The following is a 19,787-nucleotide window of genomic DNA, read 5'->3' as shown; positions in this document are numbered from 1 at the left end:
CTACCATGGGATATTGCATCTTTGTTGGTCACAATCTTGTGTCTTGGTCCTTAAAGAAACAAAAAGTTGTCTCCAGAAGCAGTAGTGAGGCTGAGTATAGAAGTGTTGTAGCTGCTCTTGCTGATATTATCTTGATTCAATCACTGATGACCGAACTACGCATCACTTCTTCTAATCCAACAATCCATTCTGATAATCTCGGCGTCGTTCATATTGCTGCCAATCCTGTCCTGCATTCACACTCTAAACAATTTGAGCTAGACTTGCATTTCGTTTGTGATCATGTTCAGAATAAACCGTTGTTGTTAGTTCATCTTCCTTCTCAGTTTTAAATCGTCGATGTTCTAATGAAACCCTTGTCTGGGACAATGTTTTAAAAATTTAAAGATAAACTTCGGATAGTTGATAAGTCCCTCATAAATCTATTGAAGAGTGTTAGATATACTATTGATAGTAGAATCACATAGTTTCTTCACATAGATTTTTTCTTTTATAAATACATGTTTTGATCCTATGTAAAACACTGAATAAAGAATAATATTTCTTTACCCTTTCTCACTCAATCCTCGAGAATACACATACATTTATTAACATGATGTGATTAATTAAAACATAGACTATTATACACTAACATATATTATAACTCTAAAAAACTCATCCAATTTAAAAATAATGAAATGGAAGAACATTTATGTTTGCATGTGAGAATGTCAGGTAGTTGAACCCTCCTTTGGGACTCATTTTGAACCCAATTCTAGCCATTAGAAGTATCCACCATGACTTCTTATTCCTAACATCCTCAAATTAAATAACACTAAAATATTAAACATTAGAAAAGATACATGTGAGCACCATAGTTTAGGGTTAGACACTTTCTGCCTCAGGAAGATAGAGTGAATGAGACAATTCCCTATCTTGCACAAGTAAACACTTTTTGCTTCTGTCTCATTTTGTCTTTATGCTGTGCACCACCCATTCTAGAACTCTTTTTAATTTTTTAAATATAAATAATTTCTTTGTTCAAAATGAGTTAATTTTAAAATTTAATTTTGACTATTTAAAATTACTATGGTCCATTTAACTTGATAGCATATATCTCATAAGATTATCTCCTCATTTTTTCTCATACAGTGTCTTTTTTTTCTAATAGAAGTTGTCTATGGTGGATACGGGTTATTGCTTTCTTTATAATTTTTATGTGCAAATCTTTCTGATTAAAAAAATCAAATTATTCTTTTATTGTCTTTAGTTTTTGCCTAACATTTGTTATGTTATTATATTTGTTATCGTCGTTGTCATCTTTCTTAACGTTGTATCATTGTACCATCTGTTATGTCATTTTTATTATCGTTGTCATCTTTTTCATGTGTTTTGTGAATGGATAAAAAAAAATGTTTTGAATTATGTAGAAGACACAATTCAAAATTTTCTTTAAAAAAAAATTAAATTATGTAATATGAAAACTTATTTTTTATGAAAAAAAATAATTTTTAAATGGTATAATCTAAAAAATAAAAGAAGTTTGTAAATTATACAATTTGAAAGTAAAAAATAATTTTAAAATTATGCAACTCGAAAACCTTCTTTTTCATAAAAGAAATAAGTTTCTAATTGTATAATTCGAAAATTTAAAACAAAATTTATTGTAAAATCTATTTATCAAAAATTCATCTTAATTACATAATTTGAAAGAGATTACAGAGTTCAAAAGTTATTCTTTCATAAAGGTAAAGTCAGAATGGAGAAAGAAATTGCATGGTTGCAGAAGGAAATTATAGGGTACAAAAACAAATCCCGTAGTGACGTACTTTATACACTTAAGCCCATAAAGGTCCAATCTTAGCTCAGTTATTCTATGGGCTCAGACGCTTTTGCTTCCATTTTTTTAAAAGTGATTAGTTTGTTTCTTTTATTTTATAACTAACAAATCTTCTACCGTTTTTTTTCAATTGAAACAATCCGAAACCCATTCAGATTGACCCTTCTAAAATAGTAATTATAATTTTAATGTTGTTAATGACCTTTCTAAAATAGTAGTTATAATTTCAATGTTGTCACAGATTTTATATTTTGAAAATTAAATATAATTTTTGATAGTATAATTTATAATTAGAAAAAGTTAAGTTTTAGATTGTAAAATCTAAAAAAGACCTTTATTAAAAATTCAGACTATAAAATTCAAAATAATATTTTTTAAGTTTAAAATTAAAAATTAATAAAATATATTTTAATAACACCTACTAAAAAAATATAATTACAAATTCATCCAAAACCAACCTTTTTGAAAACTCCAAAACCAACCTTTTAGAAAACGAATAACGCACATTTTTTTCGTCATTTTTTCTACATACGAAAATGCAGTAAAACAAAAGAAATCAAATATTAATTGAAGCAGATGTGCAATTGTAAATTTATTGTTTATATTTTTAAATCTAATTTAATTAAGTTTGAGAAAGTATTGCTGACTAAGGGAGAAGTTTTGACCTCATATAAGAGGTAGGATGACCATTTAATGTATATTGTTATTCCATTTAATAAACTTTGGGATTCACGATCTAAAATTGAAAATTTGTATTTTAAATTTTTAAATTTAGATTTTGTTTTTTTATTTGTAATAAAAAATGACATATTACATATAAAATTATTTCTAAAAAAAGTCACATTACGTGCCAAATACTTCAAGATCTCTCATAAGGTGACTTAACCATATACATAAAAATTTCTTTGGCATTACAAAATTTCCATTCCTAACCAAATCATAGCTAAAGCGATACACTTACTTATAAAGCAAATATAATCCAAGATCCAAAACATATTACATAATCTTTCTATTCTAAAATCAAACTATTCTTAAAGAATTGGAAAATAAAATGTTCAACTTGAGACTCATGCATCTAAAGTTGAATGCATACAAGCTTGTATTCATACTATGATGAATAACTAACCTGTAAAAGATATAAAAGTTGCAAGAAGAATAATTACTTAACAGATTTCAAATATTTAATTGGGTGAAGACACTAAGTATTTGTGTTTAATCCACACCCAAACATTCATTTGTGTCACTGTAAAAAGTTCATCTACTTCCACCACCTTACCTCTAAAAATAATATTGTTCGTGTAATTTCAAATACCTCAAATATCATGCATTTTCTTATAACGTTTCATTTTTTCTTCATTCACTAATAACGAACTGTTATGATGAGTTGTCATACCTTTATTACCAAATAAGAGTTAAAGAAATAATAAGTGACTTATGTTCTCAAAGTTAAAAATAAATAAATGACTTATATATATACAAATGTTTTGCATAGTATTTAATATATATATATATATATATATATATAAACTTTATTATTATTAGTATCTTTCATAATTTCAACTTCAATAAACTCTGAACTTCCCCAAATCATCAAATATTTATCAAAATTCGTCAATCATATTATTATTCATGTCAAAACCATATACTTCGATCCTTATAAAAAAAATTCTAATATAATCTAATCTCCAAACCTACAATCCAAAAAAAAAAACCCAGTCGGATTAAAAAAGGTAAAAAAAATGGCTACCAAGCACTTAAAATAGTTACCAAACACCCATCCTAATGTGCCTTATAAAAAAAATGGATAAAATGTAATGTTAGAAATGACCCCTTTACACATTACAAAGAAACCTCACAAATTAAAAAACCAAGAATGTAAAAATCATGTGCATATTATATGAATAACATTAACAGTCTTCCTAACAAGCAAAAAACCGAACAACTTCTGATCATCATAGAACAAAATATGTCTGTCTATGCTTGGTGTCCAACCTCTTATGCAGACGTTTATTTGACTGCAAAAACACAAACCCCTCTCCCAACCAAAAGGGTAGATAAGCGCAGCCATAATAGTCAAGACAGTCAAGGTAAATTGTTATTTATCTCTGTACTTATATTAGTATTTTTTTTTCTAAAAAAATATTCGAATTTTGCGTCGATTATAAATAATTTTGTGATTATTTATTCTGTATTTGATTCTAATTCTCATACATGGCTTGTTAATCTGTCGTTTATAGTGGCATGCACTTGGACTCTTGTTTTTTTTTTTGGACTGATCCTTATATTATCCTCTTCTGCATGGCTAATTAAGTAATATATCACTGTCCATAACAAAACCTTCAAATCAGCGTTACACACTCCCAATGGGTATATAGCTAGCCAGGTTCCTTCAAAATAGGAACATAGGGATATATGTAAATATGGTTTCTTTATTTATTAATTAATTATTTCATTAACATATATATCATGCTTTTGTGAAAAGATGTGAGGGGCATGCGAGAAACAGGACAAAAGAGGCAGCCAAAGCAACAAGGAATCAGAAAAAGAGTGCAGGAAATTTACCAAAATTTACATGGAAATCCATGATGAACCAAAGGCAACAAGATTTAGAATATTACTTTTTTGATAACCCCTATGATTTTGTTTTTCAATAACAACAAGCCTTTAGTTTGAACCTTTTAGGGAGATATGGTGATGATCTTAATCTGAAATGGATCCAAGTGGGGGGAGGGTAGGTCCTATGGCCTCAACTATGCTTTATTCACTAATAAGAAATAATGTTAAGAAAAATAATATTGTACGATTGTAACCCCTGAACATTATAGACTTTATTTTTTTACCATCTCTGCTATGATCGTGTACTATTGCGTTGATTAAGAACCATATGCATCTCTATCTCTTCACTGTCCATATTTTGTCTTGTGTGGATGAAGGAGACCACGTTATAGAGAATCTGCACGAGAATTTATTGGCCGGTGATAGCTACGTTCTGGATTTGACTAAGGTAAAGACTCTGCTTCTGTCCTTCTCAACCTCATGCAAGGTTATGGGAAAAACCAAGCTTCTTTCAATTTGTTTTCTTTCGGACACCTTCAACTATCTTATTACACGAAGATCCTACGTCGACTAAAAATTAAAATTTTTTATAATATGTAAATGGGTGCAAACCTTAATTCATGAGATGATTTTATGGGATTGAATTAGACTTTAATAATACGAGACTACATAAAAGTTTATAACAAATTTATTTTGTTGAGATAATATTTATAATGTCTATATTTTAGGTATGGTTTGTGTTCTATCAGAAACCCGAGAGTTCTACTTATCACATCTTGCAATTAAGAATTATAAAATATGATTAAGAAATCATTTGTCTTATGCTAATTTTTGTACAGTCTAATAGCAAAAAGTATAAATAAAGAGAAAAATACCTCAACTGACAATTGTTCGAGAACTGTCGAAAATAAAACCAATTCTTTTTACTATTGCTTCAACTGTTTGTTGAAAATATGTTTATTCAAATTAACGTAAGCAATACAGTTTTACCTGTTTCAGCTTTGCTTATATTTCTTTCAGGGGTTTAAAGCAGTCTATAACTTTTTTAGATTACTATTCAATCTTTATATTTTTTTATAATGGTGGTTAAAGTAATTTCCAAATTTTATATGGATACAACTGTATTAGAACATAATTACTCTTACTTATTTTTATATTTAGGTAATTGTGAAGTCATTTTACTAAATTTTATTGTGCTAAAAAGCTCTTTATGATGATACTTGATTAGGCCCGAGTATATAAAATGGTTATTGGTATTTTTGAGCCCCTCGAAGCAAAAAAGCTTCACCAGCAATGTTTGCACAGAATCCCTTCTCCAAGCTTCTGTGATATCTAACCATATTTGAATCCTTCGAATATCTAAAACGAAAGAAGGTAATAAAAAATACATATTCTTAGAAGAGATAAAAATAAAAACCAAGACCCCACTCTCTAAGTTGTTCTCCATTATGTGGAACCATGCAACCATAATTTGTCCGACTTCGGGGTTTGCGATTGAAATATGCAACAGTAGGTAAAAATATTATACCGGGCTCAAGTTCTCTTAGATTTTATAAAGAAGTAAATAAATAAAAAAATCCTCTAAAAGTTGTACCTTTTCAATAAAAAAATGTACCAAAATGATATTTATGATTATGAGATGATGAATAACATGTATGCCACATGTATGCATGCCTAACTAAACCTAATATATGATGTATTATTTTCTATATAAACTTAACTTTTATGAGAGAGTGGTTTTTCCCTATTGCATTTTAAAATATTGGTTCATAGTATTATGGGGACAGAAACTGGACAGAATGACAGAAAGGCCGGTGAAGCAACGACTCACGTCAACATCACACAATTTCACAGTTCACAAACACCACAAAAATACACAACTTTTTTGTACAGTAAAGCAAATATTTTTTACTCTAATCTTAAACCCTACAAGTGTAAGCAATGTGATAAACAAAAGTTTGAAAAATAATTGTGCTTGCTTGGGGTGATTGAGATGGAGGGAGTAATAGCTATCAGTCCAACCCAAAAGACAAAAATAGCAAACGGGCACATCTGTTCTACACTGTACTGCATTTGTTTTCATATTCATTTTTCTTCCATAAAGATGCCCAGAGAATCTTGGCACCCCAAAATAAAGCTCCTAGAGAAATGCTTCACAACACACCTCTTCTTCTCAAATTTCTCATTCTACACTTGGGCCCCCACATAGAATTTAAGAATTTTAGTAACTTTGTTTCTATAAATTTTATTACACATGTTTCAACCACCTAAGATTGATTTTTAGTACTACAATTACTGTTATCACGTCAATTACTTCAGTAATAGAACTGCATGAGAACCCACGAGCAGCTCACATGTTGTTATTCCTTATAAATATCATCCATTTGTGGCTTCATATGTATTCGCCCTAACACACGCACGCAACCTGCTTGTTCTAAACCAGGCATCTCTTCAGTATATGCACCCAACACCACTATTATAAGCTTCTCTTCCCAAAGCCCAAGTTGCAAAAGTTACAAAAACTTGATCACTGAACAAAAATGGGAAGCTCCGTGCGTGTAAAAGAAGCATCGGTGATTACACCTTCTGAACCCACTCCACGGGGCGTGCTCGCTCTATCAGCGCTTGATTCACAACTCTTCCTTCGTTTCACCATAGAGTATCTGTTAGTCTACAAGCCTTGCCCTGGCCTGGACCAGCCAAACACCACGGCCCGTCTCAAATCGGCATTAGCCCGGGCCCTGGTTCCCTACTACCCATTCGCTGGCCGGGTCAGGCCCAGGCCCGAAGGCCAGGGCCTGGAGGTGGTGTGTGCGGGCCAAGGAGCGGTGTTCATAGAAGCCTTCGCTGCCAGTTACAACGCCAACGACTTTGAAAAGGCGCCTAAAACAGTTACGCACTGGAGGCCGTTGTTGTCGCTCCACGTGGCAGATGTGCTGAAGGGCTCCCCGCCGCTGGTGGTTCAGCTGACCTGGCTCGTCGACGGCGCCGCCGCAATTGCCGTCGGAATCAACCACTGCCTCTGCGACGGCATCGGCAGCGCGGAGTTCCTCAACCACTTCGCAGAGTTAGCCAACGACAGACGCGAGACGAGTTACAGGCGCATACAGAAACCAGTTTGGGAGCGTCACCTTCTGAACCCACCGCATGGGAAGCAGACGCGGGTGGACTCAGAGAGTCATCCCGAGTTTAGCCGAGTCCCGGACCTATGCGGCTTCATGAACAAGGTCTCAACCGGGCTAAAACCAACCTCGATTACGTTCGATAAGACGCGGCTGAACGAGTTAAAGCGCGTGGCGCAGTGCACGAGCGAACCCGGCGAGTCGGCGCGGTACACTTCGTTCGAGGTGCTGGCAGCGCATGTGTGGAGAAGCTGGGCGAGAGCCATAGGGTTCCCGGGGAACCAGAGATTGAAGCTGGTGTTCAGTATGAACGTGCGGAAGCGTGTGAAGCCGGGTTTGCCCGAGGGGTATTATGGGAACGCATTTGTTTTGGGGTGTGCGGAGACGAGTGCGAGGGAGCTGGAGGAGAGAGGGGTGGGGTTCGGGTCGGGTTTGGTGAAGCGAGCGAAGGAGAGGGTGGGGAACGAGCACGTGAGGGAGGTGATGGAGTGGGTGTGGGAGATGAAACGGAGCCCCGACCCGGTTGGGGTGTTGATAGTGTCGCAGTGGTCGAGGCTAGGGTTGGAGAATATTGACGTGGGTTTGGGAAAGGCTTGGGAGGTGGGACCCGTGTGCTGCGACAGGTACTGTTTGTTCTTGCCGGTGAGGGATGACTCTGTGAGTGTGAAGGTCATGGTCGCTCTCCCCTCTTCCTCCGTTGACAATTACCACCTTTTCATGCGTTCCTCTCACCTGTGACTCTTTTCTTCTATTATTCTTATTATGCTTTTACTCTCATCCTCCACCAAACCATATTCACTTACTTTACTAATTCCTTCTACCACTATTCATTTAACAATGATATGGATCTTCTAGTTTATTCCTCAAATCCCCAATTTTCTTCTTTCCATCGTTTTCAACAATAATCTCTTTCACTTAGACAACCCTGGCGAGGAAATTATGCTAATTATAACAACTTTAACACCCATATTTCAGGGAACCATAAACTTCAACTCGCTGTTACAAGACAATTTTGGTTTTTCGACCATGAATGTTGGAAATGAAGTACGAATGAATGATTATCCAATAAGGTTGAGTGGGGTTAGCCACGATGGTATTAGCAAGGGGGTTTGCTTCCTGCACCTCCATCATTACTGGCTTCACCTCCAACTACACTTTCATTCTTAATCTTCACTTTTTGAAAGAAAGAAGAAGAGAAAGCCTAGCAAAGGTATGAGATTTTCATCCAACATTGAGTTCGCCCTCTTCAAATGTGCAATTGCATTCTCAACTTCTATATTTTCTTCGTGCACCTTCAAATTACCAATGTAATGTAATGATGAAAATTAATCTTAAAAATTCTCAACTTATTAGAAAAAACTTTTCAGAGTGTATAAACAAGCTCCTGTTTTATACGTTTTAATAATTAAAAGTATTTTGGTTATCGCAGTGCTTATAGAACTGTGGACGGAAGTCATAGAGGTGTAAAAATTAAATTTCTAAATTAAATTATTCTTCAGGCACCTCCATATTAAATGGGCATTACTGTTATGCCCTTCAATAAATAATTTAAAAAACAAAACCCTACAAATTTTATCTTTACGCTTTATGCTCTATCTGCTCTCTTCTCTTACTCGGGGCACCTTCACGGCCTCCTTCGTTTCAGTGCGCCTCAGAGGTTATTTTTGGTGATTTTTCGCAGTTTTTGAAAGTTTTTTATCTCTCGCTTACGATTTTGTCTTTGTAGTGATGATTATTTGCGTTTTTGAGTGTTTTGTTGAAATGTTTGATGCTATTTGATTGTTGGATTGTTGTTAGTTTTTTTCATTAAAACTCCAAATTTACATAAATAGAATGGAAATGAATTGAAACCAGATTACATAATCCACAACATTAAAATCTATATAAAAAAATGTAACAAATTACGTAATTTTAAAGATATCTTTCAGATTGATTAATCAATAAATCATTTGATAATTCCAAAAGACCCTTTAGATAACTTAATTCAAAAACAAGTTATCATCATTTTCACACAATTCATTTTCACACTATTTGAGATCAGCTACGTTTTTATTACTTAATTATAAGTTACAAAATTCAGTAATTCTATTTCAAATGGTGTACCACAGAACTCACTACAAAATCTGAATTAACATTAATGCAATTTCTAAAATCTTTAACTTATGGATTTTATAATTCGTATATGCCCCAAATTATCCAATCTGGAACATAAAAAAAATCCATAATACCTCTATAACTAGGCAAGAAAGCTGAAAACTCACCTGAAAATGCCACCACCACCACTTCAACCCACATAGTCTCTTCATTCACCTACCAACCATAAAGCACTCTAAATACCTTTTATTTTGAACTTTTTACTTAAGGACAATTTTGAAATTTATAGGGGGGCCAAAGAACTCATGGGCTGCAAGAAGAAGCAACCTTTACTACAAAGCCCAAAGTCATTGTATTAGAAAATATGAAAGGTGAAGTAGTTTTTGTAACTTTTTCCCTCAACGTGTAAGGGTGAGCAAAAAATCCAAATTACAAAATCCAATCCATAATTATCCAAATCCATATTAGTTTTGATCCATTTAAATGGATTTATTTCAAATCCAAATCTATATTTTTGGATTTTAAATCCAATTCATTTAATTGGATATGGATTTGATACATTTTTGGATTATTCACTTTCTATTTTGGGTTGGATTTTGACTTGGCCCGATCCAGGTTGAGCCAAGAAAATTCAGGCGCAGGTTGAGCAAAGTTGACCCAAGTCCACGTCGAGCTGAATGGGCCCGGACCGATGTCAAGCTGAATGGGCCCGGACCGATGTCAAGCCGAGTGGGCCCGGACTGATGTCGAGCCAAGCGGGTCCAAGCCGATGTCAAGCCGAGGGGGCCAGGGCCGATATCTAGTCATTCGAGCTTGGGCCAATGTTGAGTCGTGCGAGCCCGAGCTGATGTCTAGTCGTGCGAGCTCGGGCCAATTTTGAGTCATTCAGGGCCAGGGCGATGTCAAGCCGAGCGAATCCAAATCGATGTCGAAGTGAGCAGGTATGGTCGATGTTGAGACGATCCGGACCGGACCAATGTCGAGGCGACCGGGCCCGGGCCGATGTCGAGCCGACCGAGCCCGGGCCGTTGTCGAGTCGACCGAGCTCGGGCCGATGTCGAGTCGACCGGGCCCAAGCTTTTGTCGAGTCGATCGGGCTCGGGCCGTTGTCGAGCCAATCGGACTCGGGCCAATGTCGAGTCGAGTGGGCCCGAGCCGATGTCGAGTCGAGGGGGCCCGGGCCGATGTCGAGGTGAGCGGGCCCGGGCCGATGTCAATCAAACTGGGTCCGGGCAGATGTCGAGTCGAGTGGGCCCGGGCCGATTTCGAGGCAACCGGGCCCGGGTCGATGTCGAGCCGACCGGGCCCAGGCTTTTGTCGAGTCGATCGGGCCCGGGCCGATGTCGAGTCGACCGGACTCGGGCCAATGTCGAGTCGAGTGGGCCCGAGCCGATGTCGAGTCGAGGGGGCCCGGGCCGATGTCGAGGTGAGCGGGCCCGGGCCGATGTCGAGGTGAGCGGGCCCGGGCCGATGTCGAGGTGAGCGGGCCCGGGCCGATGTCGAGGCGAGTGGGCTTAAGCTGATGTTGAGCCGAACGGGCCCGAGCCGATGTCGAAGGGCCCAGGCTGATGTCCAGTCGTTCGGCCGAGGCTGATGTCGAGTTGTTCGGGCCTAGGCGGATGTCGAGTCGTTCGGGCCGAGCCGATGTATAGTTGTTCGGGCCCGGGCCGATGTCGAGTCGTCCGGGTCGGGGCTGCTGTTGAGTTGTCTGGGCCCAAGTCGATGTTGAGTCGTCCGGGCCTGGACCGATGTTGAGTCGTCTGGGTCGGAGCCGATGTTGAGCCGAGTTGGTCTGTATTCAGGTTGAGTCGGCTTAGGCCCAGTTCGAGCCAAGTTTTTCTTTATCCATATCAAAATAGATTTAATATAATTGACAAAGTAAATTTAATATAATTAACAAATGTGAATTTAATTTAATATAATTAATCGATCTAGATTGGATTTTGAAAAATCCAATCCATGCCCATCCCTATCAATGTGGATTACCGTTATTGCTTATTGCGGTGTTTATGGAGGTGCGGGTGGAGATCATAGAAATGGCAAAAAGAAAATTTCCGTATTCTGTTGCTAAGCCCATCTGTCAATTTATTTTTACATTCCATATTCTGAAATCTGTAAATAATATTATAAATAACCAAAACTTCTTACACTATTCAAAATAATTTCTTTGTACAAATCAATTATAATTTTCAAAAAGTGTAAGAAATTTTACAAGAACCTAAAGCCCACTTTGGATAAAAATCCCATATCCTTGCTAATATCATCCTGGGCCAATCCCATTCAACCTTACATAATTACTTCTTGAACCCCTCAATTTAAACCTGCAACCCCACAAACTCTGAAATATTAAATTTGTTCATGTGAGTTTGATTTGAAAGGTGATATCTCCATGGAAGTGTTTGCTGAAGGTGTTGGGTGAAGTTGGGTGGTGGAGGCAAGGGATAACTCTTACGAGGTGTGGTGGTGATGTTTAGAAGCAATGGTAGGTGATTTTTAGGTATGAAGATTTGTTTTTTTAGTAATATTGGATGAAATGGCAAAAAAGATGATTTTGGAAATCGGAGTCCAAAAAGACAATTTTGGAATAGGCATTCCAAAACGTAATTTTGGGACAAGATTGCATTCCAAAATCAACTTTCCAAAAATTGTTTGGTATGTTCTAGATAGTTATTTTGGAATGACTATTTCTTCCTTCACCTCCATACCTTCTTATCTCACCTCCATATATTTTCAAATTTCAAAAAATGACCCTCTATATTATTCCAGATTACGTAATCTGAAATTCATTTTTCAAATTTGTAATTAGCTTCCGGATTACATAATCTGGAAGTCTTTTTTCATATACATGATTAATTTTCAGATTACATAATCCAGAAGTCTTTTTTCAAATGAGTTTCCGAATTACATAATCTGGAAACTACTATATGGGGGTGACATAAGAGGGATAAAAATGTATTTTCATTTTGTGTATGGAGGTGGCAAGAAGATATGGAGGTGCAGGAAGAAACAGTCTTTTAGAATAGGTTTTGGTTTTTAGCATTATATTCTAGAATATTTTTCGGTTGTTTCTTCCTGCACCCCCACACTCTTCTACAAAGACGAAATCACCCTTATTAGTTTTTAAAATTCCAAACATATCCCTAATCTAAAAAAACCCTAAAATGAAAGCAGCGTTGATGTTCTAATTTTTACGCAGGCAATTTTCTTCCTCTTCCATAGCAGCGACGACACCTCCACATTCCTCTTCCTCTTCTCCTTTGAATCTCACACAATCCTTTTTTGTGAGGTTTCTTCTTCATTCTCTTGGCAAAGGTAAGTAAATTTTTCTGTTTTTGGATTTAGACATTCGTTTTTTCCATGGATTTATGTTTCCGTAATCATTTTTTCACATTCCGAACTGATGCATCCGATAGAATCCCAAATTTATGATTCCGGGAATGTTCTGGATTTTGGGATCTGGTAAGCTTCCGAATTTATGGATCCGGTAAACTGCCGAATTTGTCATGTCCATAAGCATTGACTTCTCACTACATGTGAACCTACCAACATATGGATTACCAACCAATGTATTTCTCAACTCATGATTATGAGACCCACAAATTAATTTCAATATCCACCCTTCACCACTCTTTACTGGATACCCTCGTAATCTGAAAAGACAACCACATTTCCTAGTTCCACTCTCAGTAACCTGTAAATCATTCTTATATCGTCTGTATTGACCTCCTCTCTCACAACCTAATAATACAAATGTTTTCCTTCCTCGTTGGCCAGTTGAAGTATCCGATCTCAATATCACAATACAAAAACCAATGTCAAACGCAACTTTTCTAACCCACTTTAGGAGCTCATCCCGAGTACGAAATACTTACAAAAGTTATCATACACAAATTATTTACTAATTAACAAACAACTTAAACATACTTTACAAACTTAACTTTATCTCATCTGTAGTAAACGCATTTGTACATTCATATCCCTTCGATTTAGATAATGACTTCTCAATATCATCATCATCCCACACATTCACACCATCATATAATTCTTGTTCAAATTCTTCACTACTATCCATGCTTCTACAAATAAAAAAAATGAAACAAAATTATTGCATTCCGGATCCATGAATCCATAAGTTAAAAAAATTATTCCGGATCCAACAATCCATAATTCAAAAAGACTATTCTGGATTTAGGAATCCATAACACAAAAAAACAATTCCGGATTCATAAATCCATAATGCAAGTGATGCATTCCAGATTCATGAATCCATAACACAAAATACAATTCCAGATTCATAAATCCATAATGCAAGTGATGCATTCCGGATTCATGAATCCATAACACAAAATACAATACCGGATCAACCCATCCGTAATGAAATTTAAGCTTCTGGATTCAGAAATCCAAAGAACAACATATTATGACATTTTACCTTCCAGAACACCCACTCATCTGAAACACATAATTTAATTAATTCCAGATTCATGAATCCGGAATATATTACTGGATTCCGATATCCGGTAATCCCGAAATTTCCATAACCACCGTGCTCCTTAAAAAAAAACCTTAACTCTTACCTCTATAACCCAAACAATACTTCGACAACGTTGTGTACTCCTTCGTCTTGCTCTCAACAATTATGAAGAACCTCCACAACAGTTGATACCCAAGGATGAAGATGAGCAGTGACTGTGGAAGTGCTGAACATTGCCCTTTTCAAATTATTGCTCAAGGTTAATGTTGGAATATTTAAAATTGTGGGGATGCAGGAAGAAGAAGCCATATTTTTCTATAATTATATGAAGTTCATTTTGGATAGGCTGCATCCTCCACTTCATGGGCCTTCAAGATAGGCTTCATCCTCCACTACACGCGCATCCAAGATAGGCTTCATCATGATTGTTTTCACCTTCATATGTTCTTTTGTCATCCCATACAAAATATGAAAATATTTTTTTATCCTTCTTGTGCTACCTCGATAGAGTTGATTTCGGATTATGTAATCTAGACACGCATTTAAAAAAAGACTTATGAATGCTAAAAAAAACTTTTGGATCATATAATCCAAAAACTAATTACGAATTTAAAAAATACTTTCAAATGCACGAAAAAACAATCATTCATCATCCACTACATCGACCTCCTCAGTTACCACAATATTTTCTTTATCTTCTTCACCTTAAACACTTTTACTAGCACCCCGCTCTCTTCATCTAACAATGTACAATTATTTTGATAACCTCCTTCTTTAGTTCTCACCATATTCCTTTACATATACATGAGTACAGTTAATATTTAACAGTTAAAAACAACCATATATAGAAAAAAAACCAAAAAAATCATATTTTTGAAATAACCTTTGTAGAATATGATTTCAAAACAACAATTCCATAAATATATTTCAAAATGTCTATTACAAAAATTATTATGAAAAACTTATTCCATAAATATATTTTTTTTATCGATAAATAATAAATTGAATAAAAAATATGATGTTCAATTTTATTACACAAAAAAAAAAGAGAGGTTAGGCTAGAAGCCTCAATCCAAAAAAACAAAAGAAAAAACTTACAGAACATTGGACATTAGCTACAAATCATTGCACATAAGGACATTTCAAATAACTGCACTTAAAAACATTCAAAAAAATCATGGTTAAAAAGCATATATCACTATTGTGAAAGAAGCATGAAAGATTGATGCTTTCATGAAGTTCTGATTGGTAGACTATACCTCCTATAAGTCCCTTAATGTTTAACATCCAAAACAAAGGAGCAACAAATTTCCTGGCCTATAAAATGCAGCAACAACTGCTTAAAACTTTACATGAAGCACATGAATGCAACAACAAAACCTCTGAGTCCAGCTTGTGAACTGAGTCCAGGCCATAGCTCTAATCTTTCCAAAATTTATGACCTTCAGAGAGGAACCAACTCTGAGATATCCTCTAGCATTACAGTAGAACCCAGTGAACAAGCCTCCTCCAGTGCACCCATCATGAAATAGGCTTCTTTGTGCTGTAGAGAGCTCTTGTCCACACCTGCAACCATGTAACTTCCTGATAGGATTTCAATAGCAAGATATAGAGGATTCTTTGACATTTTATGGAATCAACTTGAGTTGGAGAATGAATAGACACTTTTAATAGAAATGGACTAGAAGGAAGAACTTCAAATGTGTAGGTGAATGACCTCTTCCTTCAATAATAAAAGTATGTTATGAAAACCTTATTTCGAAAACATATTCCAAAAGTAATCACATTATGCACTTTTCAACGACAATATGCGTTTGAATGTGTTGAAAACCAGTTAGAAGCAAATGCAAATCAACAACTGAACACAAGTGCTACAACTGCAGCAAAACCAATGAACCACACATCTGAGCACAACCGGAATAGTGCAACGAAGATAGGAAGAAGGAGGAAATGAAAAACCCTTGAGGGCATTTATGTCATTTCGGTAAGGTGATGGTGCAGGTTCAAAATTGGGGGTGCAGGAATTAAAAGCCTAAACCTTATTAGATACTCATTCATATGTAGTACTTCATTTCATTATTGATGGCGGAAAACCAAAATTTTCTCGTAATAGCGCGTTCAAGTTATTGTATATCATGTAAAACATTTGCTTACAATTGTCTCATTCTATTATGTTTGTGAGGATACAAGTTAATTTAGAGTGAACCATTTCTTAACTATAAATTCTATTATTTTTCTCATTATTATTCTTTCTCAACCATTCCTTATTATATTGCTAAGTCGAAGTGGAAATTATCCTATTTACGGAAATGAGTGTTGTACTATATTAGCAGTTTGTTAGTTCTATCAAGAGACAATTTCAATTTCAATAAATACATCATATAATAGAAAAAAAAGTGTTTGTTTTGTTTTATATTAATTTATAGAGAGAGAATTATTACTTGTTTGGATAATTTTTTTTTTCAATATCTAAAATATAAACAATGTAAAAAGAAAATAATATTTTAGATTTATTATAATAATTTTAAAGTAGGTTCTTATATTACTTATTGTTTACAAGATTGGATTTTGTTGACCTAGTGAGAGAGATGTTTAAATATAAAGATTATCTGTTATTAGATTATATATTCTCTTTTTTTTAATCAATAAAAACGTAAATGAGATACCTCAATCCATAAATACAATTCTGTATGTAAGAAGTAGGCTATGAGATATAACTTTAGTAAAATATATCAAGTTAGGAAGGTGAACAACTATGAGATAACTCTAGATTATAATTTGGTTTGTAACTATATATTAAGAAGTAAATTTTAGACATAACTCAACCCCTTAAAACTCAATGAGGTGAGGTTTGCATCCATTTATATACTATGAAAGACTCTAATTTCTAGTCGATGTGGGATCTCCAACACTATAGTTGACATAACTTTGAATAATATTTGTTATTATAATTTTATTCAATTTATCTTTATTTGTTTAAAAGTAGGTTCAAGTTTTATTTTCATTATACTATTATATCACATATCTATTTCAATTTGTTTTATAAAACTTCTTGTTATAAAATTAGTTGTTAAGATACCAGTTATCACAAAAATTATAATCATTACACAAACTAATTGTTACAAAACTAATTATTTCTTAAGACAAGTTTTTGCTGTGTAATTCAATATGTACAAAATCCAATATAATGGAAATTGATTTCGAATTTTGAAAATATTCCAACGCCACAAAGAGAAAACAAATAGTTGTATAACCAAATTTAATAAGAAATTATGAGGAAGAACTTTTTCAAGTGTTTCAATCTTAATTTGTAATTATACATCGAACAACTTACACTAGAAAAAAAAATATAACGTATTTTTTTATTGATAAAAGAATAAAAAAAAACTTTCAAGATGTTTCCATCCATATAAAAATATATCACAATTATAAAAATTCTATTTCTCTTTTCCAAACAACATCCACCTAAATTAGTATAAAGTTTACACTTAGACTAGCACAAATGAAAAAGAATATAATGTATGCAAGCATTATAATACAAAGATGATATAATTATTAAAGATAAGAGTCAAACATATGATAATAGTTTTGAATATGATAATGAAAGGAATGAGATATCACTCAAGAATATTTTTAATATCCTAATTTTACTTACACATACGTATAAAGGAGAGTGCATCTTCGTGACAAATAATTGCACGGAAAATTTCAGTCTAACTTTAAATAATATATTTGGAAATGTTTTAGGCGGCAGAATGATCAAAATAATTGTGTAATGTAATAAACATTTTACTGTTATTTTTTTATATTATAAAATTAAACTTTTTATACTTTAAATTTGGTAGACGTGTTAAAATAATTGTTTGGATGTTATGAAATTTTGTATGCATGTTGAAATATTATTTATTATATTTTTAAAAATATTTATTCATATTAAATTAATATTTAATTATAATAATTAATTCAATTTAACAAGTTAAGAAAAAATAAATTGCAAATAAAAATTAAAAAAGTTTACAATATGTATATAAGAATCCACCTTAGATTAAAACTTATGAAAATGTAATATATGAACTTATTATGAGTGATGTGGGAACATTCACTTACTTAAGTTGTTTAGTCAATTTTTATGCTTTTATTTTGAAAACAATGGTACAATGTACTTTAAAACATGATATTATTCATTACGAGTCATGATTATTATAGGGTGATAGTTATTGTTAATCCAATTAAGAGATCATAATTGAAAATGTACTCAAAAGACAGTTTGTCTCTAAAGCTTCCACATGCCTAACTCTAGTCTAGAAAGAAGATCAAATAGATTAAATCAGAAAAAAATTATTGGATTCTCATTCAACCTTAGATTGAATGATCTCTTTTTAGCCAACAAAGAATTTTAGTTTTTTTCTTTCATATATATTTGTATCTTTTGCACATTTCAAATGCTCTTTTGATGTTACGTACTTTCAATTATTTTTTTATTTATCCATATACTTAAACACAAAAATAGTTAAATATTTATATTTTTTGAGTTTTAAGTTAAACAAATCAATTATCAAAATTATTGTGATTGGTTAAGATATATAAGAATCTATCCGAAAATCTTATTTAAAGAAAGGAGAATTGTTAGTGGTGTCAACCTCATTTTAGGAAATCGAAATTGAATAAAGAGGGAAAAAGAAAGTAATATTTGATATTTACATAAGAAAATAGAGAAAATAGTGTAATTTGAATAATTTAAAAGTGTGAAAATGTGGGTCCAAAGGTGGGGTTATGATCAGTGCACCTAACAATGCAATCTGCAATTATTATATTAGATTCCATAATGAGATAGGAAATCTTTACAGTTGCACCCACACAGTGATGTGCAATGATAGAGAGTCACTCCGTTTAACCTTCTACCTGTTCATCCATCTTTTCTATCCCAAAATGCTTAAACATAAAATCTAATAATAAACTCACTTTGCCCACGCTTGCAAAATGGAAGTCAATCACTTTATCATTACCACCTGCTTTTGCTTTTATCCTAAACAAATCATTTTTTATTAAATATATCAAATTAAATATATTTTTTCTTCCAGAATTTTTCAGCAAAATTAGTTTATTAATTTTTATTCATAGTTCAAGGTTTAGGTCTAAATACTTGCAATAAAAAATGAGTTATTATTATTTTTTATGTGTCAAACATTTTCAGTATAAATTATGATATTAAAAAAATTATGTTAACTCTATATGGATGTATAGTTTGTGTAAAAAATTTGATTGTTAGGCTAAAAATTTATTTCAACAATTTTCTTATTACAAAATAGTTTTTTTTAGAGGTTTTGACCATTATGGGATTTTTTTTCGTTTTTATTAAAATGGGGTTGCTTTAAAAAAAATTATAAATTTGGACAAGTTGTCAATTTGGCACGACTTCATATGTAGAAGTTGTGTCAAGTTGGCACGACTTCTACCACATCAATCCCTGAAGTCGTGTCAAGTTGGTCACATCACAATTACTAAAAACATCAAAAAAAATATATATAAATTTTGACTACTAAAATCAATTTTGAGTTATCCTTAAATATATTACTTAAAATACTATAAAAAAAACATTACTTAAAATTCATTACTTGCTAACCAAACTAATTTGGTAAATATTAAAGATAAAGGGTACTCACAGCTGACACCTTGTATTTCTTCTTTTGTGAATAAAAAGGAAATACTTAATTAAAAGTTA

At 33.7% G+C, this 19,787-nt stretch overlaps 1 protein-coding gene across 1 annotated transcript; it reads left to right on the top strand.

Annotated features, from left to right (window-relative positions):
• The first annotated feature begins 6,438 nt into the window (after positions 1–6,438).
• On the top strand, positions 6,439–8,365 carry LOC137826328 (HXXXD-type acyl-transferase family protein). The gene has a single exon (XM_068632259.2). The coding sequence runs from the start codon at positions 6,916–6,918 to the stop codon at positions 8,233–8,235; it is 1,320 nt and encodes a 439-aa protein (XP_068488360.1). The 5' UTR covers positions 6,439–6,915; the 3' UTR covers positions 8,236–8,365.
• Positions 8,366–19,787: the final 11,422 nt, after the last annotated feature.

The sequence above is a fragment of the Phaseolus vulgaris genome, chromosome 8 (genome assembly GCF_051622355.1).
Source record: "Phaseolus vulgaris cultivar YP4 chromosome 8, ASM5162235v1, whole genome shotgun sequence".
Lineage (NCBI taxonomy): Eukaryota > Viridiplantae > Streptophyta > Magnoliopsida > Fabales > Fabaceae > Phaseolus > Phaseolus vulgaris.
This window is presented reverse-complemented; position numbering and strand designations above follow the sequence as displayed.